This window comes from Narcine bancroftii, chromosome 1, assembly GCF_036971445.1.
Source record: "Narcine bancroftii isolate sNarBan1 chromosome 1, sNarBan1.hap1, whole genome shotgun sequence".
In the NCBI taxonomy this organism is placed as follows: Eukaryota; Metazoa; Chordata; class Chondrichthyes; order Torpediniformes; family Narcinidae; genus Narcine; species Narcine bancroftii.
The window spans coordinates 167,756,367-167,782,800 of NC_091469.1; the positions used below are offsets into that span (position 1 = coordinate 167,756,367).

General features: G+C 42.8%; 1 protein-coding gene across 1 annotated transcript; it reads left to right on the forward strand.

The window, feature by feature from the left end:
- Window positions 1-7,395: 7,395 nt before the first annotated feature.
- On the forward strand, window positions 7,396-8,845 carry LOC138753202 (uncharacterized). The gene is made up of 2 exons (XM_069915909.1): window positions 7,396-7,930; window positions 8,010-8,845. The coding sequence occupies exons 1-2, from the start codon at window positions 7,396-7,398 to the stop codon at window positions 8,306-8,308; spliced, it is 834 nt and encodes a 277-aa protein (XP_069772010.1). The 3' UTR covers window positions 8,309-8,845.
- The last annotated feature ends 17,589 nt before the right edge of the window (window positions 8,846-26,434 follow it).

Here is a 26,434-nt window from a genome sequence, read left to right on the forward strand (position 1 = left end):
ATCCAATTTACTGCCCCATCCTCCAGATCATTAATATACATGACAAACAGCAACAGTCCCAATACCGAACCCTGAGGTACACCACTTGTCACCGGCTTCCATCCTGATAATTATCTACTACTACTCTCTGGCAACTTCCTTCCAGCCACTGTTGAATCCATTTGACTATCTCCAAATTAATACCTAAGCACTTAGTCTTCCTAACTAACCTCCTATGCGAAATCTTATCGAAGACCTTACTGAAGTCCATATAGACAACATCCACTGCTCTACCCTCATCAACATTCCTAGTCACTTCTTCAAAAAATTCAACAAGATTGGTCAAACACGACCTTCCACGCACAAATACGTGTTGAGTGTCCCTGATCAGACCCTGTCCCTCCATATACTTATATATACTATCTCTAAGAAAGCTTTCCATGAATTTACCTACCACAGACGTCAAACTTACAGGCCGATAATTGCTAGGCTCGCTCCTCGAACCCTTTTTAAACAAAGGAACCACATGCGCAACACGCCAATCCTCCGGCACGATACCCGTCTCTAATGACATTTGAAAAATTACTGCCAGAGCCTCCACTATTTCCTCACTAACTTCTCTTAAGGTCTTGGGGAAAATCCTGTCAGGAGATGGAGACTTATCCACCTTTATATGTTTCAAAAGCTCCAGTACTACCTCTTTCTTAAACACTATAGTCTCCATATTTACCCCCTTTGCACAGTTCAATATCCTTCTCCTCAGTAAATACTGAGGAAAAGAAATTGTTCAAGACCTCCCCCATCTCTTTTGGCTCCACACACATTTGTCCTTTCTGATTCTCTATTGGACCAATTTTATCTCTCACTTTCCTTTTGCTATTTATATATTTGTAGAAACCCTTTGGATTTATTTTCACCCTGCTTGCTATAGCCACCTCATACCTTCTTTGAGCTTTTCTAAATTCTTTCTTAATATTCTTTTTACATTCAATATAGTACCCAAACATCTCCTTTTTTCCCTGTTTCTTATATTTATTGCAGTACTCCCTCTTTTCGAACCACGTTTCCAATATCCCTTGAGAACCACGGCTCTCTCAAACTTTTGACCTTACCTTTCAATCTAACAGGTATATAAAGATTTTGTACTTTTAAAATCTCTCCTTTAAAAGACCTCCATTTCTTTATTACATCCTTCTCAGAAAACAAATTGTCCCAATCCACCCCTTGTCAATCCTTCCGCATCTCCTCAAACCTAACATTTCCCCACTCAAAAACCTGGGCCCAGACCTACCCTTTTCCATAATTATCTTGAAGCTAATGGCACCATGATCACTGGACTCGAAGTGCTCCCCCACGCATACCTCCGTCACCTGACCCATCTCATTCCCCAACAGTAAATCCAACACAGCTCCCTCTCTAGTTGGTACCTCCACGTATTGATGTAAAAAGCTATCCTGTACACATTTTACAAACTCCAACCCATCCAGCCCTTTCACAGAATGGGTTTCCCAATCAATATTCGGTAAATTAAGATCCCCCACTATCACTACCCTGTGCTTATTACAAATATCTGCTCTCTCCTTACTAATTTGTTCCTCTAATTTGTGTTCCCCATTTGGTGGTCGATAATACACCCCAATAATTGTAACTTCACCTTTCCCATTCCTCAATTCCACCCAAATAGCCTCCCTGGATGAGCCTTCTATTCTATCACACCTAAGTACCGCTGTAATATTTTCTCTAACAAGTAGTGCAACCCCACCCCCTCTTGCCCCCCCCCCACCCCGGTTCATTCATACCTAAAACAACTAAGTCCAGGAGTATCTAGCTGCCAGTCACATCCCTCCTGTAACCATGTTTCACTAATCGCTACCACATTATACTTCCAAGTGTCAATCCATACCTTCAGTTCATCCACCTTCCTTACAATGCTCCTTGCATTAAAATATATGCATTTTAGAGATTTCCCACTTTTAACTTCCTGTATGTCCCTATCTTTACCAACAGTTCTCTTATCTTTTGCAGTCGACCTTTGTCCATCTTCGTATCGAGCACCCCCCGCTTTTCTATCACCTGCCTTTCCCCCCTCAAACACTGTCTCAAGCTTTCTTTGCACTCTAACCTTCTCCTTGCTGTTCTCCTTCATTTGGTTCCCTTTCCCCCAGCCATTCTAGTTTAAAGTCTCCTGAGTAACCCTAGCAAACGTCCCTGCCAGAATTCTGGTCCACCTGGGGTTCAAATGCAACCCGTCCTTTTTGTACAGGCCACACCTACCCCAAAAATGGTCCCAGTGATCCACAAACTTGAATCCCTGCCTTTGCTCCACCCCCTCAGCCACGTGTTCATCCTCCATCTCATTCTATTCCTGCTCTCACTGTTGCATGGCACAGGCAGTAATCCCAAGATTACTCCCTTTGCGGTCCTTCTTTTTAACTCTCTACCTAACTCCCTGTACTTACTTTTCAGGACCTCTTCTCTATTCCTCCCTACATGAACCACGACTTCTGTCTCATCTCCCTCCTCCTTTAAGATGTCCTGGACTCGAGCAGCAACATCCCAGACCCTGGCACCAGGGAGGCAAACCACCATCCAGTTCTCCTTGCTCTGTCCACAGAATCCCCTGTCTGTACTCCTGACTATCGAGTCCCCTATGAGTATTGCCCTCCTCTTCCTTTCCCTATCCTTCTGAGCCTCTTCCTTTCCCTACCCTTCTGAGCCAACCCAGTGCCAGAGGCACAGCCACTGACGCTTTCCCCAGCTGGGCTGTTTCCCCCAACAGTACCCAAAGAGGAGTATCTGTTGTTGAGGGCCACAGCCATAGGGGTCCTCTCTACCACCTTACTATTCCTCTTCCTTCTCCTAACCGCGACCCACCTGTTGTCCTCCCGTGGCCCTGGCGTGACCACCTGGCTGTAACTTATATCTATGACGACCTAACTCTCCCTGACCAGAGCGAGGTCATCGAGCTGCAGCTCTAGTTCCCTAACACAGTTCCTGAGGAGCTGCAGCTCAGCAACACCTGGTGCAGATATGGACATCAGGGAGGCTGGAAGACTCCAAGACTTCCCACATCTGACACAGAGAACAGCAAACTGCTCTCACACTCATCCCTTCTCTCTCCTCCTTCCTCAAATAAGTAGAAATTACTAAAGAATACAAAAACAATTAAACAGTCTTACCTTGACAAGCTTGACCTCAGCTTCTGCTTACCGAAGCCTCTTGAGCCAAAGCCTGAATTCCCTCACCTTCCCTGTCCACTCACTCCCTGGCCACTCCTTGCTGGCCACTTTGACCTTATCCTCTTTTTAATTTCCCTCTACCAGTTAACCCTGTCAGTCACTTCTTACCCTGCCTCCTCTGGACGCCTCCGAGCCCAACTCCAATGGCTCCCTGCTCGACCTGCAAGACTTGAGCTCTGGTAAGTACTTTAATTACAGTACTTACCTCTCCTCTTGCCGACCTCCTGCTCCTCCGACTCCTCGACAATTAACACATTTTGATAAAATTCTTTTGATCCATGTTGAAGAACCAAGTATCCAATAATTCTGGTGCAAATCTGATAACACATGATTACAACCACCATGACCTGTTTTTTTCATATATATGTTGAATGATCAATTCAGAAATATGAAATGCTTTAGCTAATATAGTTGGGTGTTTCACTTCTTCTGACATTATTGCTTTTTCCAATCTTCCTCCTACTCTCAATACATCATTTAGCAGAATAAGATTCAGCTTGTAAACACACTTGTTTTTTTAACATTCAAATTCTTCAATTTTGATATCTCATTATCAAACACATTTTTCTGACATAAACAAATTATCTCCAATTCAGCATTCGCCAACTCATCAACTGTTAGGTGACAGCTCTTTTCAGTCTTCAGATTCTCTTTTTTAATACAATTTAAAAGCATCGTTTTAACCTAAGAATCCATTCTACCTTTTTTCAATGAAACCATGAAGAATAATAGCAAAATAATTGAATGATCAGATCATTCTCATTGGATATTGGGATAGTATTTACATCAGTGTTTTGGATTTCTGGATCCTCCATTGAAAATTCTTTTAACGCTTCTGGATTTTGAGGCCATTCTTCTTGAGATTGCAAAAGAAATTGAGGACCGGACACCCAAGTGTTGGCTCTTTTCCGAAATGAAAATCAAAAATAAGAAATAAAATTTTATTCAGAAATAAAATTAACAATTTTATGGGACAATGGTGTGTCTGAATTTTGTCTCATTTTACGATTGCTTTGTTCTGCTCCATATCTGGGAGTGGTAATGGGAAGGTGTATTATACTGACTGCTTCTCATGCATGGAGTTGCTTGCTATTGGCTATGGCTGTAGAGATGCTCCACCCTACTGGTAGAGCAGATGGAGATGCTTTCCCACTGGCCAGGATAGTGGTGACTAAGAGTCTGTTAATAAAAGCCCAGTGCGACGATCCACTGCTGAGCGCCACTAAACCGCAAAGTAGAGGCCACGGCCGAAGAGGCTCCTTCTGCGGATTGGTGCTGCATATATGCTTAGAGTGTCCCATGCGATGAGCCGATTGTGCTAAGTGCGGAAAGCGAGGGCACTGGGCCAGAGCCTGCCGGGCATGAGAGTCCTCATTTAGCTCACGCTGTAAGTTGAAGAGCAGGAAGAAGAAGCGCACCAGCTAATAAGCAGGGGCGCCGCCGTGAGCCTGTTGTGTTGACTTGGAGAGTCCATGATTCATCTAACACCTCTTCTTCAGAAATCGTAAGTGGAGCGGCCAGAGACAAGGGAGTTCTGACAGGTCGCTGCCACGCGGAGACCCTGTTCTGATGTCGATGACGATAAACCAAGATGAACCCCACGGGGTGAAGCATTCCACGATGAAGGTGGAGGTAAATGGGGAGCCTGTTGACTGTTTGATTCAGGCAGTACTGACAGCTATATCCACCCTACGACCACAAGCTCCCTGAATCTTAACCTGTATCCATCTAAGCGCAAAATTTCTCTGGCTTGTTCTGGACCAAAATGAGACGTTACAAATCGCTGCAGAATAAACCCTGAAAGTACAGGGAAACGAATGCAAAGATTTCAAATTACACCTGCTCCCCGGTCTGATATTAGGGCTAGATTTCCAGTGCCAAATGAAAAGTATTGTTCTGGCATTTAACAGCCCACTACCATCGATCATGGTACCCCAAGGCTGTTTGTGGGTTGTCAACCTTTAAGATTAAACCTCTGCGTCTTTTTACCAATCTAACCCCGGATTGAAGCCTACAGCTACAAAGAGTAGGCGCTATAGCAAAGAGGACAGACTCTTTATTAAGGACAAGGTTAGTCGTTTATTGAGAGAAAAAAATAATCGAACCCAGTACAAGTCTTTGGCGTGCACAAGTAGTAGTCGTCAAAAATGCCGCAAAACATAGAATGGTCATGGACTACAGCCAAACTATAAACAGATTTAGCAACTAGATGCTTATCTCAGACAGGGTAAACCAGATTTCACAATACAAAATATTCACCACAATTGATCTGAAATCAGCCTACCATCAAGTGCCCATTCACAAGGATGAAAGGCAGCTTTACTGCTTTTGAGGCAGACGGCAGACTATTTCAATTTAAAAGGGTCCCTTTTGGAGTTACCAATGGTGTTTTAGTTTTCCAAAGATAAATGGATAAACTCGTAGACGCTCACAACTTGCAAGCCACTTACCCTTATCTGGACAATGTCACTATATGTGGCAAGGACTTAAATGATCATGATCAGAACTTACAAAAAATCCTCCAGGAGGCCAAGGATCTGAACTTGGCCCTTAACAATGACAAGTGTGTATACTACACTAAAAGCCTGGCTATACTGGGCCAAGTTGTGAGTAGAGGCAAAATGAGCCTTGACCCAGAGGGAATGAGACAACTCATAACATAATAACATAACAATTACAGCATGGAAACAGGCCATTAGGCCCTTCTAGTCCGCACCGAACCAAACACCCCTTTCTAGTCCCACCTCCCTGCACAATGCCCATAACCCTCCATCTTCTTCTCATCCATATACCTGTCCAACCTTTTCTTAAATAATACAATTGACTCCGCCGCCACAATTTCTCCCGGAAGATCATTCCACACAGCTACCACTCTCTGAGTAAAGAAGTTCCCCCTCATGTTACCTCTAAACCTTTGCCCCTTAACTCTTAACTCATGTCCTCTTGTTTTAATCTCTCCTCCTCTTAATGGAAATAATCTATCCACATCCATTCTGTCTATCCCTTTCATAATCTTAAATACCTCTATCAAATCCCCTCTCAACCTTCTACGCTCCCCCAACTGCAACGCAAAAGTCCCTCAAGCGCTGCCTGGGTATACTCTCCTATTACACTCATTGGGTGACGAATTATGCAGATAAGGTGAGGTCATTGTTTAAAACAACTCCTTTTCCCCTCCGCGCTTTTGAACATATCAAACAGGATATAGCCAAGGTGACAATGTCAGCTATTGATGAAAATTTACCATTCCAAGTGGAATCTGACGCGTCCGATTGGGCTTTAGCAGCAATAATAAATCAAGCTGGTATACCTGTGACCTTTTTCTCTTGGACATTACAAAGATCGGAGGTCAGGCAATCCTCTATCGAAAAGGAAGCACGAGCCATTGTTGAATCCATTTGCTATTGGAGACACTTTTTAGCTGGAAAGAAATTCACATTAGTGATTGATCAAAAATCTGTTGCCTATATGTTGCACACTAAATTGAAGAGCAAGATTTAAAAACTCTAAGATTGGCAAATTGAGCTTTCTACTTATGATTACGATAAAGTTCAGTGACCCCCACCCCCCCCACCCCCCCCACCCCGGATGCTCTTTCTCACATGACCTGTGCAAGTCTGCAGGTGGACCATTTGAAAGGCCTTCATGATGAATTATGATTATGTCTTGCACTGAAGTCGAAAGGTTTCCCCACCAGCTGCTGGCAAGACGTGCTGCCACGGGCATTACACTCTATTTGTACACTGCTTTGTACAGCTACCAATGAAAGTTCTCACCAATGTGTTTTTACTTTCCCAGGAAGATTGAAGATTGGATCAACCTTGCCAACTGAGCCCGGAGAAGTCTTATTAAGAAAACATGTCAGCAAATCTGACCCACTTGTAGACCATATTCAACTGCTTCATGCTCACCCACAGTATGCTCATGTTGCCCTGAGTATGGGAAGGGCTTCATCAACACCTCCAACCTGTTGACCCACTAATGGGTGCACAGCAGGGTAAGACCATTCACCTGCTCCGAGTGGGAATGAGTTCGCCCAGGCCTCCAACTCGAGAAACCACCAGCAGGTCAACACAGGGAAGAGGACTTTCATCTGTTCTGAGTGAGAACCTCTGTTAAAGTTTGTGGGCAATTTAACATTAAATTTTGCAGTGAACGGAAACAGTGGATTTCAACAATGGATCCGAGAAAGGTTAGTAACTGGTCTGAAGAAGAGGTAAGACTGCTTCTCGACCATCTGACTCAGGAATCCCAGGAAAAGGAGTTCACTGGGACAGTGAGCGATGGCCCTACTTTTGAGCAGATGTTTGGAGTGCTCGCAGCACAAGGGCACAAGCGCGGTAAAAACCAGGTGGTCACGAAGCTGAAGAGCATGAGGAAGAAATTCCACGCAGTCCTGGATCACAACAGGAGGAGCGGCATTGGGCACAAGGAGTGGCAGTACTTCGACCAGTGCCACACTCTCTGGGGGGCTAGCTGCTCAGCTACTCCCTTGAATGTAGCCAGTGCTTTGGAGACCCCTGAATCCCCAGAGCTCATCCCTGAGGGATCTCAGGGTTCAAACAGCAGCAATAGAGGAGACATGCCGGTCCAGGAGGAGGAGGCCACCGCCGAGGACCCGGCAGCCATGGATTTAGATGCATCAGAGAGAGGAAGCGCAGAGGTCACTGTCCCTGAAAGTGTTGAGACGGCACTCTCAACAGAGAACACAGGTACAGTAGCATTGAGGTTGTGTTTATGGAGAAGCAATTAAGTCCCATGCTGATGCACTTTTCCTGTTTCCACCCACAGCCTCTGGTCCCAGACACAAGCGCCAGCGACTGACGAAGGGGCAGCTTCTCGCGAAGGAGCTGCAGGCGATGATGTTGGCTCTTGACAGGGAGGTCAGTGAGAGAGACCACCAGCGTGCAAAGGAGACACTGGATCACAAGAGAGTCATGTTTGCCGACCAGAGGGAGGACGAGGAAGCAACGCGCCGCTCTGAAGTGGAGAAGCTTTCCCCGACGATGTCTGAGTTTGCGGCTTCCCTGTGGGGACTGAGTCCCGCAATGGACAGGCAGTCAGTCATCTTCAACAGATTGGTCACGTGATTGGAGGCCTCCCCATCTCCATTCCCAATGTCATATGGTCAGCCTCATCGCACGTACCTGGCCCCTCCATCCAGCATGCCATTTCATTCCCCACCAGTGCATCACAGTAGTGGATGCTTTGGCATGACTGAGATGCTGGGGTCCGGTACCGGTTCCTCATAACCACCCCCCCCAACACATTCCTCTCATTGCTGGAATGAGGTTTGTGTCAGAATATACATCCTTAATGCTAACTCACTGTTCACTTTTGTTGTTCGTGAAACCCCTCATAAGTGCAATGTTCTGTGCGACACTTTAAGGATGGAAACATTGAGCAGTGAGATGTTCTGGTGCCGGGCGGTTGTGTTTGCTGTTTCAGTGTTTGATCTGCTGTGTTCAAGTGTGGAGTGGATTTGTACTGTTATTTGTCCATTCCATGGTTTCCTTCAAGTTTAAGAATGATGTGAAATGTTAACATTGAGATATCTACCTCAGATATTTATGAAGCAGTGCGATTTCTCAAAGAATGTCTTTTATAAAATTTTATTACATTTTTCACAAGCAGACAAGACACAAGTTTCATTTATATGCACCCGTTCATTTGCAAGAGCACATAATATGCCAGGCAAGCAGGCTCACGTCACCACATAGGGTGGAGGGGGGTACAAGTTGTGGAAAATGGGGAGCTGGGTAGCAGAGACATACCCTTACAGGATGGACATGATGGCAGAACAGATGGCCTGGTGCCCATGGCCCTGCTGATGGGTGCAGGACCATCTGCTTCAACCAATGTCCACTCTTAAGGGAAGTCTTCCTTGTTCATCTCACATGTACACAGCAGGAAAACACAACCTGTGGGATTAAGGTGGTAGAGATATCTAGACGCTTGGGCAGGCATCGCCAGCAGCCTTTTAGATGGCCAAATGCATGTTCCACCACTATCCTGGCTGAATTAAGGGCCTTGTTAAATCTTTGCTGATCCTGATCCAGTACTTGGGGCTATGTGAACCCCTTCATCAGCCAGCTTTGTAGGGGGTTCGCCGCATCACCCACAAGATGTGCTGGAACCTCCACTCCTTCAACATCCTTGGACACCTGCAGGCATAATGATGCAGAAATGTAGTTAATTCATGTATCTGAACGTTGACACAGCAAGCATGTATAACATTTGAAACACGGAGCTTTGAAGGGTGAACACTCTCGTAACATGGGAAGAGGTATCCGCTCTGGTCCTCAGCTTTTCTATACAGAGGAGTGTTGGCAAGCACTCGGGCATCATGCGTGTGGCCCGGCTACCCCACAAACACATCTGAGAAGTTGTAACATGAATGGAAATCACACAGTGAAGTTATAGTCATTGGAAATGTGATGTGATGTACATCAATAGAGGCTTAACTCACCAGAATCTGTGGCCAACCACCGAATGGCCCCCTTAGTGATTGTAATAGGCTGCTGCATCCACGCTGGGTGTGATAATGGGAATGTGTGACCCATCAATGGCACCAGGACACATTGGGTATCCCCTTTGGGCAAAGCCATCAATGGTCTCCTGGAGACATGTTCCACTTGGCAGGGAGATGAAACGTTTACCAAGGAACTTCCTCAAGGCAGCAGTCACCACCTGCACCACCATGCACACGGTGCTGACGCCTATTCTAAAGATTGAACTGATGGATCGATACAAGGGTAGGGGGGCATGCCACCACAAGGCCACAGCTAATCGAAGTCCGGGGTTCCAGCACGGTGAAAGGTGACACGTGACATACAAAAGTGTCTGCTCCACTCAGCATTATCAAATTTGGTGAGGACATTACTTCAGAACTCAGCACCCTGCGGTCGGTTCAACCTCCAGAGAGACCGATGTGTCACCATAGCTTATTGACTGACCAGCAGCATTCACCTTCATCTGCAGCGCTTAAGCTCCACACGCCTTTCGACCACTAACTGCTGTCTTTTTGCCCTCAACCTATGCAGGAACCTTCTGATTGCACCCATGCGATTTTTCAGATCTCAAGGACGATTGAAGAGCTTCAACAGCACAAATAGCCTTACCAAGGATCTGCCGTATCTCATTCTGAACACTCAAAAATGCTGAAATCGTCATCATTATGTCTCCTTCCTGCACAGGGTCTGCCATTGTCCTGTGTTCCTTCTTGTCACACTCAAAATGTCATCATGTCAGTGGACAGGATCATAGCTGACACTGGGCAGGAGCCGGAGTATGCTCAGAGCCGCATCCTGTGCAGCTGTGTCCTTCAGGTGGCCAGCATTGCACTTTAAACACTGCTACCGGAATGGCAATTTAAAGGGCCACTTCTTCTTCAGGCCCATTCTTAGCGTAGAATGCACCTGAAAAAGCCTTACGTTTCTTCTTAGCAAGCAGTCCATTGTTTCAGGCTTTCAGTGGAGAACAATAGCACTGATTTTATGGCCAGAACTGAACAATAATAAGCTACTTACATCTTTTACTTGAAGGGGCCTCAGCAACTGCTTCACATGGTGTTATCTGTGTTTCCCTGTCCAACCCACAAAGTATCTTTACTAAAATATATATATAAAATATAAAGATTAAAAATAACAAATAACACCTCCTTCCAACAGAGAAAATTTTGAGCTTTTAAGAAGAAAACTTTAAACTACCATCCACAATTTTTCTTTCCTGTACCACATTCGAATGTTGTACAATATTATACAGCCAAATGTAACTTTTTTGCAACATTGCAAATCTAACATTTTAAAAAAAATTATATTTAATAAGTCACAATAATTCAAAACTAAATGCTTTATATACATAAATTCATGTATATAGTGACATTTTCCATTTTCTCCCCATCCCTCCTCTCCACCACCCAAATTAACAAAAGGGTGTCATCTGGTTATTATCCAATTTTTATTGAATTGATGAAAGTAACATACATAATACAATCCCTTTAAGAGTTGGAGGTTTGAGTCTGGCGATCACCAATTGACTTCAAATATGATTCCCAGATTATTTTGAATTTTCCAAAATTATCTCTTTAGATATTTTTTTCGAGTGGAATACAGCTCTCTATTTCTATATTACGAGTGTTGTATTTTCAAAGATGTTTCCATTTTCCAAGTTGTCGCTCTGCATTTTTTTTGCTGCTGCGAAAGCAATCATAATAAATTCTTTTTGAGATCTATCCAATTTTAACTAAATCTTTGTGGTGGTACGCCATGAGGCTGGCGAACTGGCCCCGCTTGTCACTCACGCAGTGGGGCAGCCGGCCAAAATGGCACTGTCGGAGGTTTCCTCTCGACTTCAGTACCGGGCTCAGAAGGCCACGCTTGGGGACCCACGAGATGTCCCGGTGACATTCAAGCCCCCCAGCGCGGTTCTCAGCCAGGTCCGGGCTAGGAGTATAAGACCAGCCAGGCAGCCTGCAGTAAATCAGTTTTTGCTCACCCGTCTGGTTGTGCGATCCTTCAGTTAGCAGTGTAGCCGCCGCTACAATTGGTGACCCCGACAGATTCAAACATCTTTGAACCCAACATGAATGACCCTTTGATCAATGCCATAGCCATCAAGCTTCCTGACTTCTGAGTTCAGGTGCCGGAGACCTGGTTCAGCCACACAGAGGCTCAGTTTCACCTCTGTCATATTTCATCGAATTTGACCAAGTTTTACCATGTGGTCGCCGCCCTGGACCAGGTCACCACAAAACGAGTGCTGCACCTTGTTCAGTACCCACCCTTGGAAGATAAGTACGGGACCATCAAGTGGGTGCTCACCAGCTCCCTCAGCCTCACCAGGCGTCAGCGTGCCACTCAGATGCTGCGCCTCGACGCCTTGGGGTACAGAACTCCAGTCGAGTTAATGGACGAGATGCTTGTACTCATGGGTGATCACACCAACTGCCCACTCTTCAAGCGCATCTTCCTCGACCATCTGCCTGAAGACATCCGACCTTTACTGTTCCAGGAGAGCTTCGTTGACCCTAGGAAGGTCGCTCAAAAGGCTCAGGAGCTATGGTTCGAATGATTCCTGGAAGGCTCAGCAGATCAGCAGGTTATGAGTCGTGGGCATGACCACGCCAAGCCTTCCTCTAGTGCTGCAGTGGAACACCCGGCCCCTGCAGGGGCCTCAAAAAGCATAGCCAGAAGCAAGTCATCCACTTCAGGACTCTACTTCTTCCACCAGCGCTGGGGAGCCAAGGCTCGGAAGTGTCATCAGCCCTGCTCGTTCCAGGGAAATGTGCAGACCGGCTGCTGTTAATGGCTGTGGCAGCTGGCCAAGAACATAGCCTTCTCTACCTGCGGGATTCAGTCAGCGGCAGACGCTTCCTCATCGACACTGGGGCCCAGATCAGCATCACCCCAGCCACCACCATCGAGTCCCGGAACCATCCACTTCCAGATCGGCCAGCAGAAGTTTTCAAGGAGGTTCACCGTTTCATCCCGTCCAACTGCCATCCTGGGTGTTGACTTCCTCTTTGCCCATGGACTCCTGGTTGACATTCAAGGTAGGCAACTGGTAGATGCCCGTACCTTCCAATCTGTTCGCCTCAACGCTTCCCGCACAGAGCAGCTGCAGATGGCCACAGTCAGCACACCCAAGGACAAGTTTCAGCATATCCTGGATGAGTTTCCATCCCTCCTCAAGCCGCAGTTATCCACTGCCTCACCATGCCACGTGGTGTTTCATTACATCCCCATCCAAAGCCCGCCGGTCCATGCCAAGGCACGCCGGCTCCTGCTGGATAAGCTCCAGATAGTGAAGGAAGATTTCTTGCATCTGCAGGAGCTGGGGATCATTTGACACTCCAACAGTCCTTGGGTCTCACCACTCCACTTGGTCCCGAAAGCCTCCGGTGGCTGGCGTCCCTGTGGAGATTATCGATGGCTTAACGATGCGACAGTACCTGACCATTACCTGATCCCTCACATCCAGGACTTTACAACCAACCTGCATGGTGTAAGGGTATTCTCCAAGGTTGACCTGGTGTGCTGGTATCACCAAATGCTGGTGCACCCTGAGAACATACCCAAAACAGCCATCATCACCCCCTTCAGCTTGTTCGAGTTCCTATGCATCCTGTTCGGGCTCAAGAACACTGTCCAGACCTTCCAGAGCCTTATGGACACAGTGGGCAGAGATTTGAATTTCGTATTCATTTACCTAGACGACATCCTTGTTGCCAGCAGAGACCGGGCACAACACAAGTCTCACCTACGCACCCTCTTCTCCCGACTGGCTGACTTTGGCCTAACGATCAATCCAGCCAAGTGCCAGTTCGGGAAAGAGTCCATGCAGTTCGTGAGCCATACCATCATGGCTGAAGGAGCCACACCTGCTGCTACGAAGGTGGCTGCACTCAGGGAGTTCCCATGCCCGGACAACCTCAAGGGGCTACAGGAATTCACGGATATGGTCAATTTCTATAACCGCTTCTTTCCAGGTGCTGTGCGCATCATGCAGCCGCTCTTCGCCCTCATCGCAGCCAAAGACAAGACAGTTGTTTGGTCTTCAGATGGGCAGGGCATTTGAAGCCACAAAAGATGCCCTCGCGAAGGCTACCCTGCTCGTCCACCCACGCACTGACCTGCATATGTCACTCTCTGTCAATATCTCTGCCACAGCCATCGGTGCCGTCCTGGAGCAGCAGGTGAATGGATAGTAGAAACCACTGGCATTCTTTAGCCAATTTCTTCACCCACCAGAGCACGTATAGCACTTTCAATCATGAGTTGCTGGGCATGTACCTGGCGGTGCGTCATTTCCACTGTTTCTTGGAGAGGAGGCCTTTCACCATTTTTACTGACCACAAACCCCTCACTCAGGCACTTGCTATGGCAAGAGATCTCTGGTCAGTCCACCAACAGCGTCACCTCTCCTTCGTGTCGGAGTTCACCACCGACATTCAGCACAAGGTGGGAAAAGACAACGTGGTCGCCGAAGCACACTCACGACCGGCCATTTGCGCGCTGACACCCGGCCTTGACATCGACCAGCTTACCTGGGACCAGAAGTCCGACAAGGAGATGCAGGCCTTCAGGACTGCCATCATGGGCCTATGGTTCCAGGACCTCCTGACTCCTCACAGTGAGGGTACCATCTTGTGCGGTGTCTCCATGGGCACTCCACAACCAATGGTTCCCCAGCAATGGTACAGGCAAGTCTTCCACCATATCCATGACCTTTCCCACCCTTCCATCAGGTCCACGGTCCATATGGTGGCAGAACATTTCATCTGGCATGGGCTTCGGAAGCAGATAGCGGACTGGGCCAGATCCTGCACCCATTGCCAGCTTTCCAAGGTACACAGGCACACCAGAGCTCCCGTACAAGATTTCAAACATGTCCAGGAATGGTTCAGCCACATACATGTGGACATCGTTGGACCCTTACCCGTTTCCCGAGGTAACCATTACCTTTTCACAGTGGTAAACCGCACCAGTCGTTGTCCCGAGGTGATCCCGATGCCAGATCCCTCCACGCATTCTGCTCCCGAGCGCTTTTGAATGGTTGGGTTGCCCAATTTCTTGGAGGTTATATTTTTGAGAAGGTTGGTTGTGTTGGGTGTCATTTTTAAGATAAAATGAGTAAATTGAAATTTGGAACATTTAATGTTAAAGGGATGAATCATCCGATAAAGAGGAAACATATGTTTGATTATATTAAGATGAAGATTGGCATGACCTTTTTAGAGACTCATTTGACAGAAATGGAAGATTTGGAATTGAAACGCAATTGGGTTGGACATGTTTTCGCTTCTTCCTTTAATTCTAAAGCCAGGGGAGTAGCAAGGTGCCTTTTGTTTTAGAATCTTTTTCTGAGAATGCTGGAAGAGTTTTGAAGGTTAACTGTAAATTGTTTTCAGAGGCCGGGACTTTATTGAATCTGTACGCATCAAAGGAAGAAATACAATTTGTTACCGATGGCTTTTTATATTTGAATCAATCAAATCAGAACATCATGGTTGGAGGGGATTTAAATTGTTGTTTGGATCCACTATTGGATAAATCTCCAAAAATTGTTAAGAAAACTGAGATGGCGAAAAGAGTAATTGAGTTGATAAGGGACTTAAATTTAGTTGAAATATAGTGACGAATTCATCCGACTGAGAAAGATTATTCTTTTTATTCTGCATGTCATGAATCATTCTAAAGAATAGATTTTTTTTGGTATCAGCTCATTTACAAGGTAGGATTGAACAAGTGGAATATAAAAGTAGAATTCTGTCAGACCATTCACTGTTGATTTCTTGTGAGGAGAGAAGCTGAGAGTAAATTATTGTTGGAGATTTAATGAGATGTTAAAAAGGCCTGAGTTTATCTTGCATTTGAGAAATCAGATTAAGTTTTTGTTGTAAATAAATGAGGGGTCTGTGCAGAGTAGATTTACGTTGTGGGATGCTCTAAAAGCATATTTACGAGGTCAAATTATTAGTTATGCTTCAAAGTAAAAAAAGGAGTATAAAGTGGAACTTTTGCAATTAGAAAAAGAAATTGTAGTATTGAAAAAAAAATTCAGAATAATGCAACAGAAGAGAATAAGATACAGTTATCTAATTTGAAGCTTTGTTACAATACAAAGCAAACTTATTATGAGAGATTAATTTTGCGATCAAAGCAGCCTTATTATGAGTTAGGGGAAAGGGCACACAAGGTATTGGCTTGGCAATTGAACAAGTTTCTACAACAATTAATGCATTTCGGGGAAATTCAGGAATTACATAAACTACAGGAGATTAGTTAGGAATTCCATGTTTTTTATACAAATGTATGCATCCAAAGGGACTGCAGATATGGAGCAGATTGACTCTTTTTTTGTCAAATTTGAATTTACCTTTATTGGATGAGAAGGACATAAAATTGTTAGATAGTCCATTTACTGATTTTGAACTTAAGGAGACATTACAATCTATGCCAAGTGGAAAATCAGTTGGGGAGGATGGCTTTACGATAGAATTTTATAAAGAATTTCATGACTTGTTATTCCCGTTGTATATGGATGTACTTAAACAAGGTACAGACACAGGTTTATTTCCTGAGTCATTTTCAAGGGCATTGATAACAGTTCTACCAAAGAAGGATAGAGATCCACTAAAGGTTGTGTCATTTAGTCCTACATTGTTGTTGAATGTAGATTACAAAATTGTAGCAAAAGTTTTAGAAAATAGGTTGGCTAATTTTTTACTAAAATTAGTACATATAGATCAGGCAGGATTTATTAAAAATAGGTTTTCGGCTATCAACCAGACAGGGTTGTCCATTGTCACCAGCCTTAGTAACCAAAAAAGGTGACTCAACCGTGGATAACAAGGGAAATTAGAGACAGCATTGGGTCCAAAGAGAGAGCATATCAATTGGCCAAAAAAAGTACCACAACCGAAGACTGGGAGCAGTTCAAGATGCACCAAAGGAGGATGAAGGGATTAATCAAGAGAGCAAAAATAAATTATGAAAGTAAGCTCGCGGCAAATATAAAAACCGACTGCAAAAGCTTTTATAAATATGTCAAGAGGAAAAGATTGGTGAAATCCAGAGTAGGTCCTTTGCAGTCGGAATCAGGGGAATATATAATGGGGAACAAGGAAATGGCAGAGCAATTAAATTCTTACTTTAGTTCTGTTTTCACAAGAGAGGATACAAATAACCTCCCAAGGATGTTGGGAAACATAGAGACTAATGCAAGGGAGGAACTGAAAGAAATCAGTATCTCTAAGGACATGGTCTTGGGGAAATTGATGGGATTGAAGGCAGATAAATCCCAAGGGCCTGATAATCTACATCCTAGGGTACTCAAGGAAGTGGCCATTCAGATAGCAGATGCTTTAAGAATTATTTACCAGAACTTGATAAACTCAGGATCAGTACCCATGGATTGGAGGGTAGCTAATGTTACCTCACTATTTAAAAAGGGGGGTAGAGAAAAAGCGGGGAATTATAGGCCGGTGAGCCTTACATCAGTAGTGAGCAAAATGATGGAATCCATTATTAAGGGTGTAATCGCGGAGCATATGACTAGCAGAGAAGGGATCGGATGGAGTCAACATGGATTTACAAAAGATAAATTTTGCTTGACAAATCTATTGGAATTCTTTGAGATGGTGACAGGTAAAATAGATGGGGAGAGCCAGTGGATGTGGTGTACCTGGACTTCCAAAAGGCCTTCGATAAGGTCCTGCATAAATGACTGGCTTCCAAAATCAAGGCTCATGCGATTGGGGGCAAAGTATTGATGTGGATTGAGAACTGGCTGGCAGGTAGAAGACAGAGAGTTGGGATAAATGGCTCATTTTCAGAGTGGCAGGCGGTGACCAGTGGGGTACCACAGGGATCTGTATTGGAACCCCAGCTGTTCATAATTTACATTAATGATCTGGATGAGGGGATTGGATGTAATATCTCCAAATTTGCAGATAACACTAAGCTAGGAGGGGTTGTGTGCACGGAAGAGGGGGGTCAGGAAGCTCCAGTGTGATTTGGATAAATTGGGGGATTGGGCAGATACATGGCAAATGCACTACAATGTGGATAAATCTGAGGTTATCCACTTTGGTAATCCAAACTGGAGGGCAGATTACTATTTGAATGGCAATAGATTAAGCGATGGGGAAGTGCAGAGAGACCTAGGGGTACTTGTACACCACTCTCTGAAGGCCAGCATGCAGGTACAGCAGGCAGTTAAAAAGGCAAATGGTATGTTGGCCTTCATATCAAGAAGGTTTGAGTATAGGAACAAGGATACCTTACTGCAGCTGTACAGAGCCTTGGTGAAACCCCACCTGGAGTATTGTGTGCAGTTTTGGTCACCTTATCTAAGGAAGGATGTTTTTGCAATGGAGGGAGTGCAGAGGCGATTCACCAGGCTGATACCTGGAATGGCAGGAATTGACTTATGAGGAAAGATTGCGTAAATTGGGATTGTACTCGCTGGAGTTTAGAAGATTGAGAGGGGATCTCATAGAGACCTATAAAATTCTGGCAGGACTGGACAGAATGGATGCGGAAGGGATGTTTCCAAGGATGGGAAAATCCAGAACCCGGGGCCATGGTTTGAGGATAATAGGCAAACCATTTAGGACCGAGATGAGGAGGAATTTCTTTACCCAGAGGGTGGTGAATCTGTGGAATTCATTGCCGCAGAGGGCAGTAGAGGCAGGTTCATTAAATATATTTAAGAGGGAATTAGATCTATTTCTTCAGTATAAGGGTATTAAAGGTTATGGAGAGAAGGTGGGGACGGGGTACTGAACTTTAAGATCAGCCATGATCTCGTTGAATGGCGGAGCAGGCTCGAAGGGTTGAATTACCTACTCCAGCTCCTATCTTCTATGTTTCTATGTTTCTATTTGCGTTGGTTATAGAACATTTGGCTCAAGCAATTAGACAGAATGTGAATATTTAGGGAATTGCAATTGGTCAACGGGAGTATAAAATTAATTTATTTATGGATGATGTGTTGATATATTTGTCTCAACCAAAGAATTCTTTAGATCCTTAACAGGATCTATTAAAATATTATGGATCAATTTCAGGCTATAAGGTAAACTGGGATAAAAGTGAGATACTACCAATATCTGATGGAGATTATTCGGATTGTATGCAAATCACTAAATTTAAATGGTCGGACGAGATCAAGTATTTTGGTGTAATTGTAGTTAAAGAGAACCAAAACTTATATGGACTAAATTACTTACCATTGTTAAATAAGATTAAGTCTGATTTGAATAGATGGAAAGATTTGCCATTAACATTGACTGGCTGGGAAAATTGTGTTAAAATTAATATATATCCACATATACAATATTTGTTTCAATCTATTCGTATTCCTAGTCCAAAAAAAAATGTTAAAAAAATAAAAAGGAAAAAAAAAGGTATGGAAGTTTTGAAAGGAAAAATATAATATAAATAAAGATGTTACTTAGACACAAGAAATACTGGCTCAGAAAATTGATGCTTTAGAAAATTTTAGTAGATGCAACATATAAAAATAATAGATATGAAACAGGGCGATGAGGGTACAGACATCAAAGAATTTTTAAAACAATGGATCCCTCAATTCTTCGGAGCTTAGGAATTTCAAGGCAGTATTGAAATTGGAAGAGTTCACAGGGCTTTGACATCAAAACCTCAAATAAATCAGAAACCTCAATCTATTTTGGTAAAATTGCTACACTATCCAGTCAGAGAAAAAATATTAAAACTGGCTGCTAGATAATCCAGAGAAAGGAAAAGACCACTGGAATACAATGGAAGTAAAATATTCCAGACATAAGTTTTGAACTATTAAAAAAAGTAAAGAATTTAATTCAACAAAAACATACTGTGGAAGAAGGGCTCAACTTTATCTTACATTATCCAGCCATTTTGAAAATATTTATTCCTAGCAGACAAAAACAGATATCTTATTGGACCAGAAAAAGCTAAAGAGTTTGCTGAACAGTTGCCAGAAAATCAACAAGAAAAAGTGGAATTAATACCACAAAAGGTCATCAGAAGTTAATACACATAAATCTGTTTTGATTCAAAGAAATCTTACTGTACATATTATTATAGCTGTTAAAAATTTGGTTGTATTAAGGTTTTTATTTTTTTGAAAATATGTTTATAAATTTTTCTGGGGGTGCTTGGAAATGAAGATGGTATGCTGCAAGATACCACAACTCAAGATGTTAAGGGAGTTGCGGTTATCTCACAAGTTAGTAAAGACATATTTTAGAAAGACAAAGAAAAAAGGTATCCCCCCCCTCCCCAATTGAGGTAAAATTTATCTATTAAAATAGAGAAAGTAACTATGGATCCAGCGGGTAGATACATCATGATAAACTGTCAAATTTATTCGGAATCTTGGATACTGCTTAATATATATGCACTAATAACAATGATAAGAAATTTACGCAAGATTTTTTATGTTTATCGAACACTCGAGCATATTTTGTTAGGTGGAGATTTTAATTTTAATACTTTATTAAATAAAACTGGAAGAAATATAAAGAACAAAGCAGCTAAACTTACATTAAGTCTAATGCAAGATATGAAATTAATAGATGGATGGAGAAAGAAATACTCAAAGGAAAAGGATTATTTATATTATTCCAATAGGCAAAAACCCTATTTCAGGATAGAGATGGTTTTACTCTCTGCTCAAACACAAGGAAGAGTTCAGGATACTGAATATAAAGCAAGATTATTATCAGATCATTCACCCCTATTACTAACAGCTGCTCTAGAAGATATTCAACCTAAAAGATATAGATGGAGCTTTAACTCCATGCTGTTAAAAAGAAAAGATTTTTGAGATTTTATAGAACATCAAATTAAAACATATTTTGATGTTAACTCTAATTCTGTAACAGATAAATTTATATGTGGGATGCAATGAAAGCTTTAATTCGAGGGCAAATCATTAGTTATACAACCTAAATTTAAAAAGAAAGAGTACAATTAGAAAAAAATATATTAATTTTAGAGAAAGATTTAATGAAACAAGATGACATAGACAAGAAAATATAATTTACAGAAAAAAATTGAAATATAATACATTACAAACATATATGAGGACTAAACAAAGATGAGATAGGAGAGAAAACACATAAAAAATTCTGGCTTGGCCGTTAAAAACAGAACAAGCAATAAGATCTATTGTAGCAACAAAGAAGGGAAACAATCAGATTTTATACAAATCACAAAAATATTATGATAATTTTTGAAAATTATTAACAACCATATCAATCCAAAATTTGAGGAGAAGGTTGTGAAGTGGATGACTTTCCCTCCCACATTGACTTACCCCACTTAGATTTGGAGGCACAATGCAAACTGGCAAAGTCATTGATTATTACAGAAGTTTATGATATACTAATGTCTTTACAAAATAATAAAGTGCCAGGTGAAGATGAATTTCCCATGGAGTTCTATAAAGCCTATAAAGAATTATTAATTCCATCCTTTTTAGAAGTATTAAAACAAGTGGAAGAAACTCAAGACCGACATGAATCTAGTAAAAATGGCTATAATTTCAGTAATAACAAAAAAGGAAAAGATCCTTTTTTACCATCCTCACATAGACCAATATCTTTATTAAATTATTAGCAAATAGACTAACAAATTATTTACCAAAATTAGTGAAATTAGATCAGACTGTATTTGTTTAAAATAGAAAATCAGATGACAAGGTGTGTAAATTTATTAACTTGATCCATATAACCATGTAACAATTACAGCAAGGAAACAGGCCATTTGGCCCTTCTAGTCTACACTAAACTAAGTACTCTCCTCCAGCCCCACCTTATCTGCACCCTGCCCCCATAACCCCCATTCCCCTCCCATCCATATACCTATCCAATTTTTCCTTGAATGACAAAATTGACCCTGCCGCCACTACTTCTCCCAGAAGCTCATTCCATACTGCCACCACTCTCTGAGTAAGGAAGTTCCCCCTGATGTTACTTCTAAACTTTTGCTCCTTAACTCTTAACCTCTTGTTTAAATCTCTCCTATTCTGAATGGAAAAAGCCTATCACATCAACTCTATCTATCCATCTCATAATGTTAAATACTTCCATCAAATCCCCTCTGAACTTTCTACACTCCAAAGAATAAAGACCTAATTTCCTCAATCTTTCCTTGTAATCAAGATGCTGAAACCCAGGTAACATTTTGATAAATCTTCTCTGTACCCTCTCTACCTTGTTGTTATCCTTCCTATAATTTGGTGACCAGAACTGTACACAGTACTCTAAATTTGGCTTCACTAATGCCTTGTAGAGACCCAACATTACCTCCCAACTCCTGTATTCTGTGCCAACATATTAAAAGCCTTCTTCACCATCCTATGCACATGAGATTCTACCTTCAGGGAATGATGAACCATTATTCCTAGATCTTTCAGTTCTACTGCATTCTTCAATGCCCTCCCATTTACTACGTATGTCCTGTTTTGATTATTCCTACCAAAATGAAGCACCTCACACTTCTCCGTATTAAACTCCATCTGCAACCTTTCAGCCCACTTTTATAAGCTGTCCAAATCCCTCTGCAATCTTTGAAAACTTTCTTCATTATCCACAATTCCACCTATTTTAGTATCATCTGCATATTTACTAATCTAATTGACCAAACCATCATCTGATCATTAATGTAAATGACATACAACAGTGGACCCAATACAGATCCCTGAGGCACACCACTTGTTACCAGCCTCCAGCCTGACAAACAGTCATCCACTATGACTCTCTGACAGCTCCCTTCCAGCCACTGTTGAATCCATTTGACTATCTTAAAATTAATACATAACGACTGAATCTTCCTAAATAACCCTCCATGTGGAACCTTATCAAAGGCCTTACTGGTCCATATAGACAACATCCACTACTCTACCTTCATCAACATTCCTTGTCACCCCTTCAAAAAATTCAACAGGATTAGTCAAACAGGACCTTCCACCCACAAATCCATATGAAGTGTTCCTGATTAGATCCATATCTAATGATATTTGAAAAATCACTGTCAGAGCCTCCGCTATTTCCTCACTAACTTCTCTCAAGGTCCCTGGGGAAAATCCCATTGGGACCCGGAGACTTATTCACCTTTATATGTTTCTAAAGCTCTAACACCACCTCTTTCTTAAACACTGCAGTCTCCAGAACCATATAACAATTACAGTACGGAAACCGGCCATCTCAGCCCCTCTAGTCCACACTGATTTAAGTGATGTCCTTTAGTCCCACCTACCTGCTCCTTGTCTATAACCCTCCAATCCTCTCACATCCATACACTAATCCAACTTTCTCTTAAATGACAAAATTGACTCTGCTACAACCACCTCTTCCGGAAGGTCATTCCACTCAGCCACCACTCTCTGAATGAAGAAGCTCCCTCACATGTTACTTCTTAAGTTTTGCCCCCTAACCTTCCAATCTCACCGACCCTCAAGGGGAAGAGTCTATTCACATCTACTCTATCAATTCCCCACATAATTTTAAATACCTCTATCAAATCTCCACTCAACCTTCTACGTTCCAATGAATAAAGGCCCAGTCTACTCAATCGTTCTTTGTATTCCAGATACTGCAATCCAGGAAGCATTTTAGTAAATCTTCACTGCACCCTCTCTACCTTATTGATATCCTTTCTATAATTTGGGGAAGAGAAGTGCACACAGTATTCCAAACTTGGCCTCACCGATGCTTTGAACAGTCTCAACATCACCTCCCAGCTCCTATATTCTATGGTTTGATTTATAAAAGCCAACCTACCAAAAGCCTTCTTTACCACTCTATTCACAAGAAACCACCACCATATTGTGGTCACTCTTGCCCAAGGGCCTTCGCACAAGATTGCTAACTAACCCTTCCCCGTTACTCAATCCCCAGTCTTGAATGGTCTGTTTATTCATTGGTTCCTTGACATGCTGGTTTAGAAAACAATCCAGCATACATTCGAAGAAATAATTTTTTAATATACATTTTATTTATGAATATATAAAATACATAGTTATAAACACAAATAAAACAACAAAAACCCCCAAACGCCTCTTAAAAAAGAAGGAAAAAAACCCTATATACTGCAATGGAAGATTTAAACCGTGTTTTTTACTTTTTCGCTCCTTCTGTACTCTTATGGTTGTTAAGTCTCGTGTCTGACAGCCTGTGACCAAGGGGTGAAACGTAATGGAAGATTTAAACTGTGTTTTTTGCCTTTGCACCCTTTGCTTCTGCAAGGCTGAGAACCTGCTTGTTTTTTTTAGAATCAGCAGACATAAGCTAATTTACATTGTGGGGCCCAGGGATGGATATGAATTAGTAGATACACCTAAATTCCACCATGGGGCCCAGGATGCAGTTTTCTTTTATTGGTCGCAGACTGTCAGGAGACCTTGAAGATAATTAAATCATTTGTTCAGAGATAAGCTATGAAGTAAACAACTTTTGGGTAATATAAGCCATGGTCCCACTGCTGACGTTTGAGACTCTCCGAGAGGTGGCAAAATCTCTCAGCAAGAAGAAGAACGTCTAGAGTCCAGCTAACGTCCCTAATAACGTTTCCTCATTTGTTCTGGCCAGTTTAAATTTTCATTCACACATTCCTGCTGCCTGGGGTTAATGGCAGTAGTGGAAGATCGCCAGTTCCTGAAACAATTCTTCATTTATTTTTTAAATTTAATTTAACATATGCATTAAAAAACTTAAATTTCTTATTTGAAAATAAGATAAAATTAATGCATAGTGATTTAAAAAGTAACCCCTCCCAGAGCTGCCCAATAGAAAACAAAATAGAGAGAAAACATCTAGATACTATTTATAAAAACACAGCTAAAAATGGCCAAAAAGGTGCTGATGCCACCATTGATTTAAACGCAGGTGACACCGAGGAATGCGTTGGGACAGAGATGGTCCATGGACAGCCAATATGGACACCTTGGGGAACAAAGCCCACACCGCCAGTAGGGATGGATAATGGTGGGTGATGAATAAGCAAATATTAGAGACACACAGAGAGAAAGAGACACACACACAGACACAGAGAGTGAGAGAGAGACACACAGACCTGATTGGTTCGTGTGTTGCATGTGACTCTGGTTAATGATATTCCTCACCTGATTGGTTCATGAGTAGCCTGGGATTCTGATTAATGCTATGACCCATCTGATTGGTTCACACGTTGCCTGGTATGCTGGTTAAGAGTATGCCCCACCTGATTGGTTCATGCGTTACATGTGATGTTGAATAATAATATTCCCCACTTGATTGGTTCATGGACTTTGTTTAATGGTATATCCCACCCGATTGGTTCATGCGTTTCCTGGGATGCTGGTTAATGATGTGCCCCAACACTTGGGCACTGAGGCTTAGGGTTTCCACCCATTTGTTTCCAAACGTCTGTTTCTAAGCCTCTTGATTTAATCTTCTGTTTCCTCCCTTTGTTTCCCCGCCTCTTTTTACATCCCTCTGTTTTCAACCCTCTCTTCCATCCCCTCTGTTTGAACCCATCTGTTTGCAGCCCTCTGGTTGCGTCTCGGTTTCAACACCTCTGTTTCCACCCTTCTTTTTCCACACCTCTGACTCCATGTGGTATCTAGTGAGCCCTCCCATCTGTCTCTGCCCCTCCAATTCTGCCCCACCGAATGAAGCGCTCAAGAGTGCACTCTGATACCAGAGGACGATATTGCGCCAAACATGTGGACTTTTGCAGTTTGCTCACCTTGACACTGGAGGGCGGTGTGGTCCCAATTTCTCTCAATTACATCTCCACCTGCCCTCACTGATTCACCAAAACTAAGTCAATCATTTTTAGGTTTTTTTAAAATCTTAAATATTTGTAAAACACTCTTTATTCAAATGTTTAATTTTAGAAGTGTTTTGGGTCATTAAGAAGTTTGGTGGTGTCTTTGTGCCCAGATATAAGCACCAGCAACTCATTTTTCTGGTTGAGGCTCTTGTTAAATGTTATTTGACATCACGAAGTGCTTTCCAAGGACGTCCTCCCTCCATGGAATGAGATCCTGGCCAAGAATGTTTATCTTCCATTTAATGAGATCCTGTCCAAGGATGTCTCCCCTCCATGGAATGAGGTCCTGACCAAGAATGTCTATCCTCCATGGAATGAGATCTTGACCAAGAACATCTCCCCTCCATGGAATGAGATCCTGACCAAGAATGTCTATCCTCCATGGAATGAGATCCTGTCCAAGGACGTCCTCCCTCCATGGAATGAGATCCTGACCAAGAATTTCTATCCTCCGTGGAATGAGATCCTGAACAAGAATGTTTATCCTCCATGGAATGAGATCCTGTGTAAGAACGTCTCCCCTCCATGGAAGGAAATTGTGCTGTATAAAGGTTGCAGGAAAGATTTCAAGCAGAGCACATAATGGGAAGGTGAAAAGGGGCCTTGGCAAGTGGGAGTACGAAGAGTCCCAATGCATTTTATACCCTCATGGAAAACCAGAGAGTGAATGGGACCATTCAAGGTCAGTTTGGAATTTAAAAATTACACATGCAGCACAGTAACAGGCTGTGCTGCCCAAATCCCCCATTTAATTGCCAAACCCCGTATGTTTTGAAGTGTGTGAGGCAACCAGAGGAAACCCACACACACAAGGAGAAGGTACCAACTCCTTACGGACAGTGCCAGATTTGAACCCCGGTCACTGAGGCTGTGACAGTGTTGCTTGGA

Coding starts and splice junctions, on each gene's coding strand:
- LOC138753202 (XM_069915909.1), top strand. CDS start 7,396: ATGGATCCGAGAAAGGTTAGTAACTGGTCTGAAGAAGAGGTAAGACTG. Junction 7,931..8,009: donor ACTCTCAACAGAGAACACAG/GTACAGTAGCAT, acceptor TTCCACCCACAG/CCTCTGGTCCCAGACACAAG.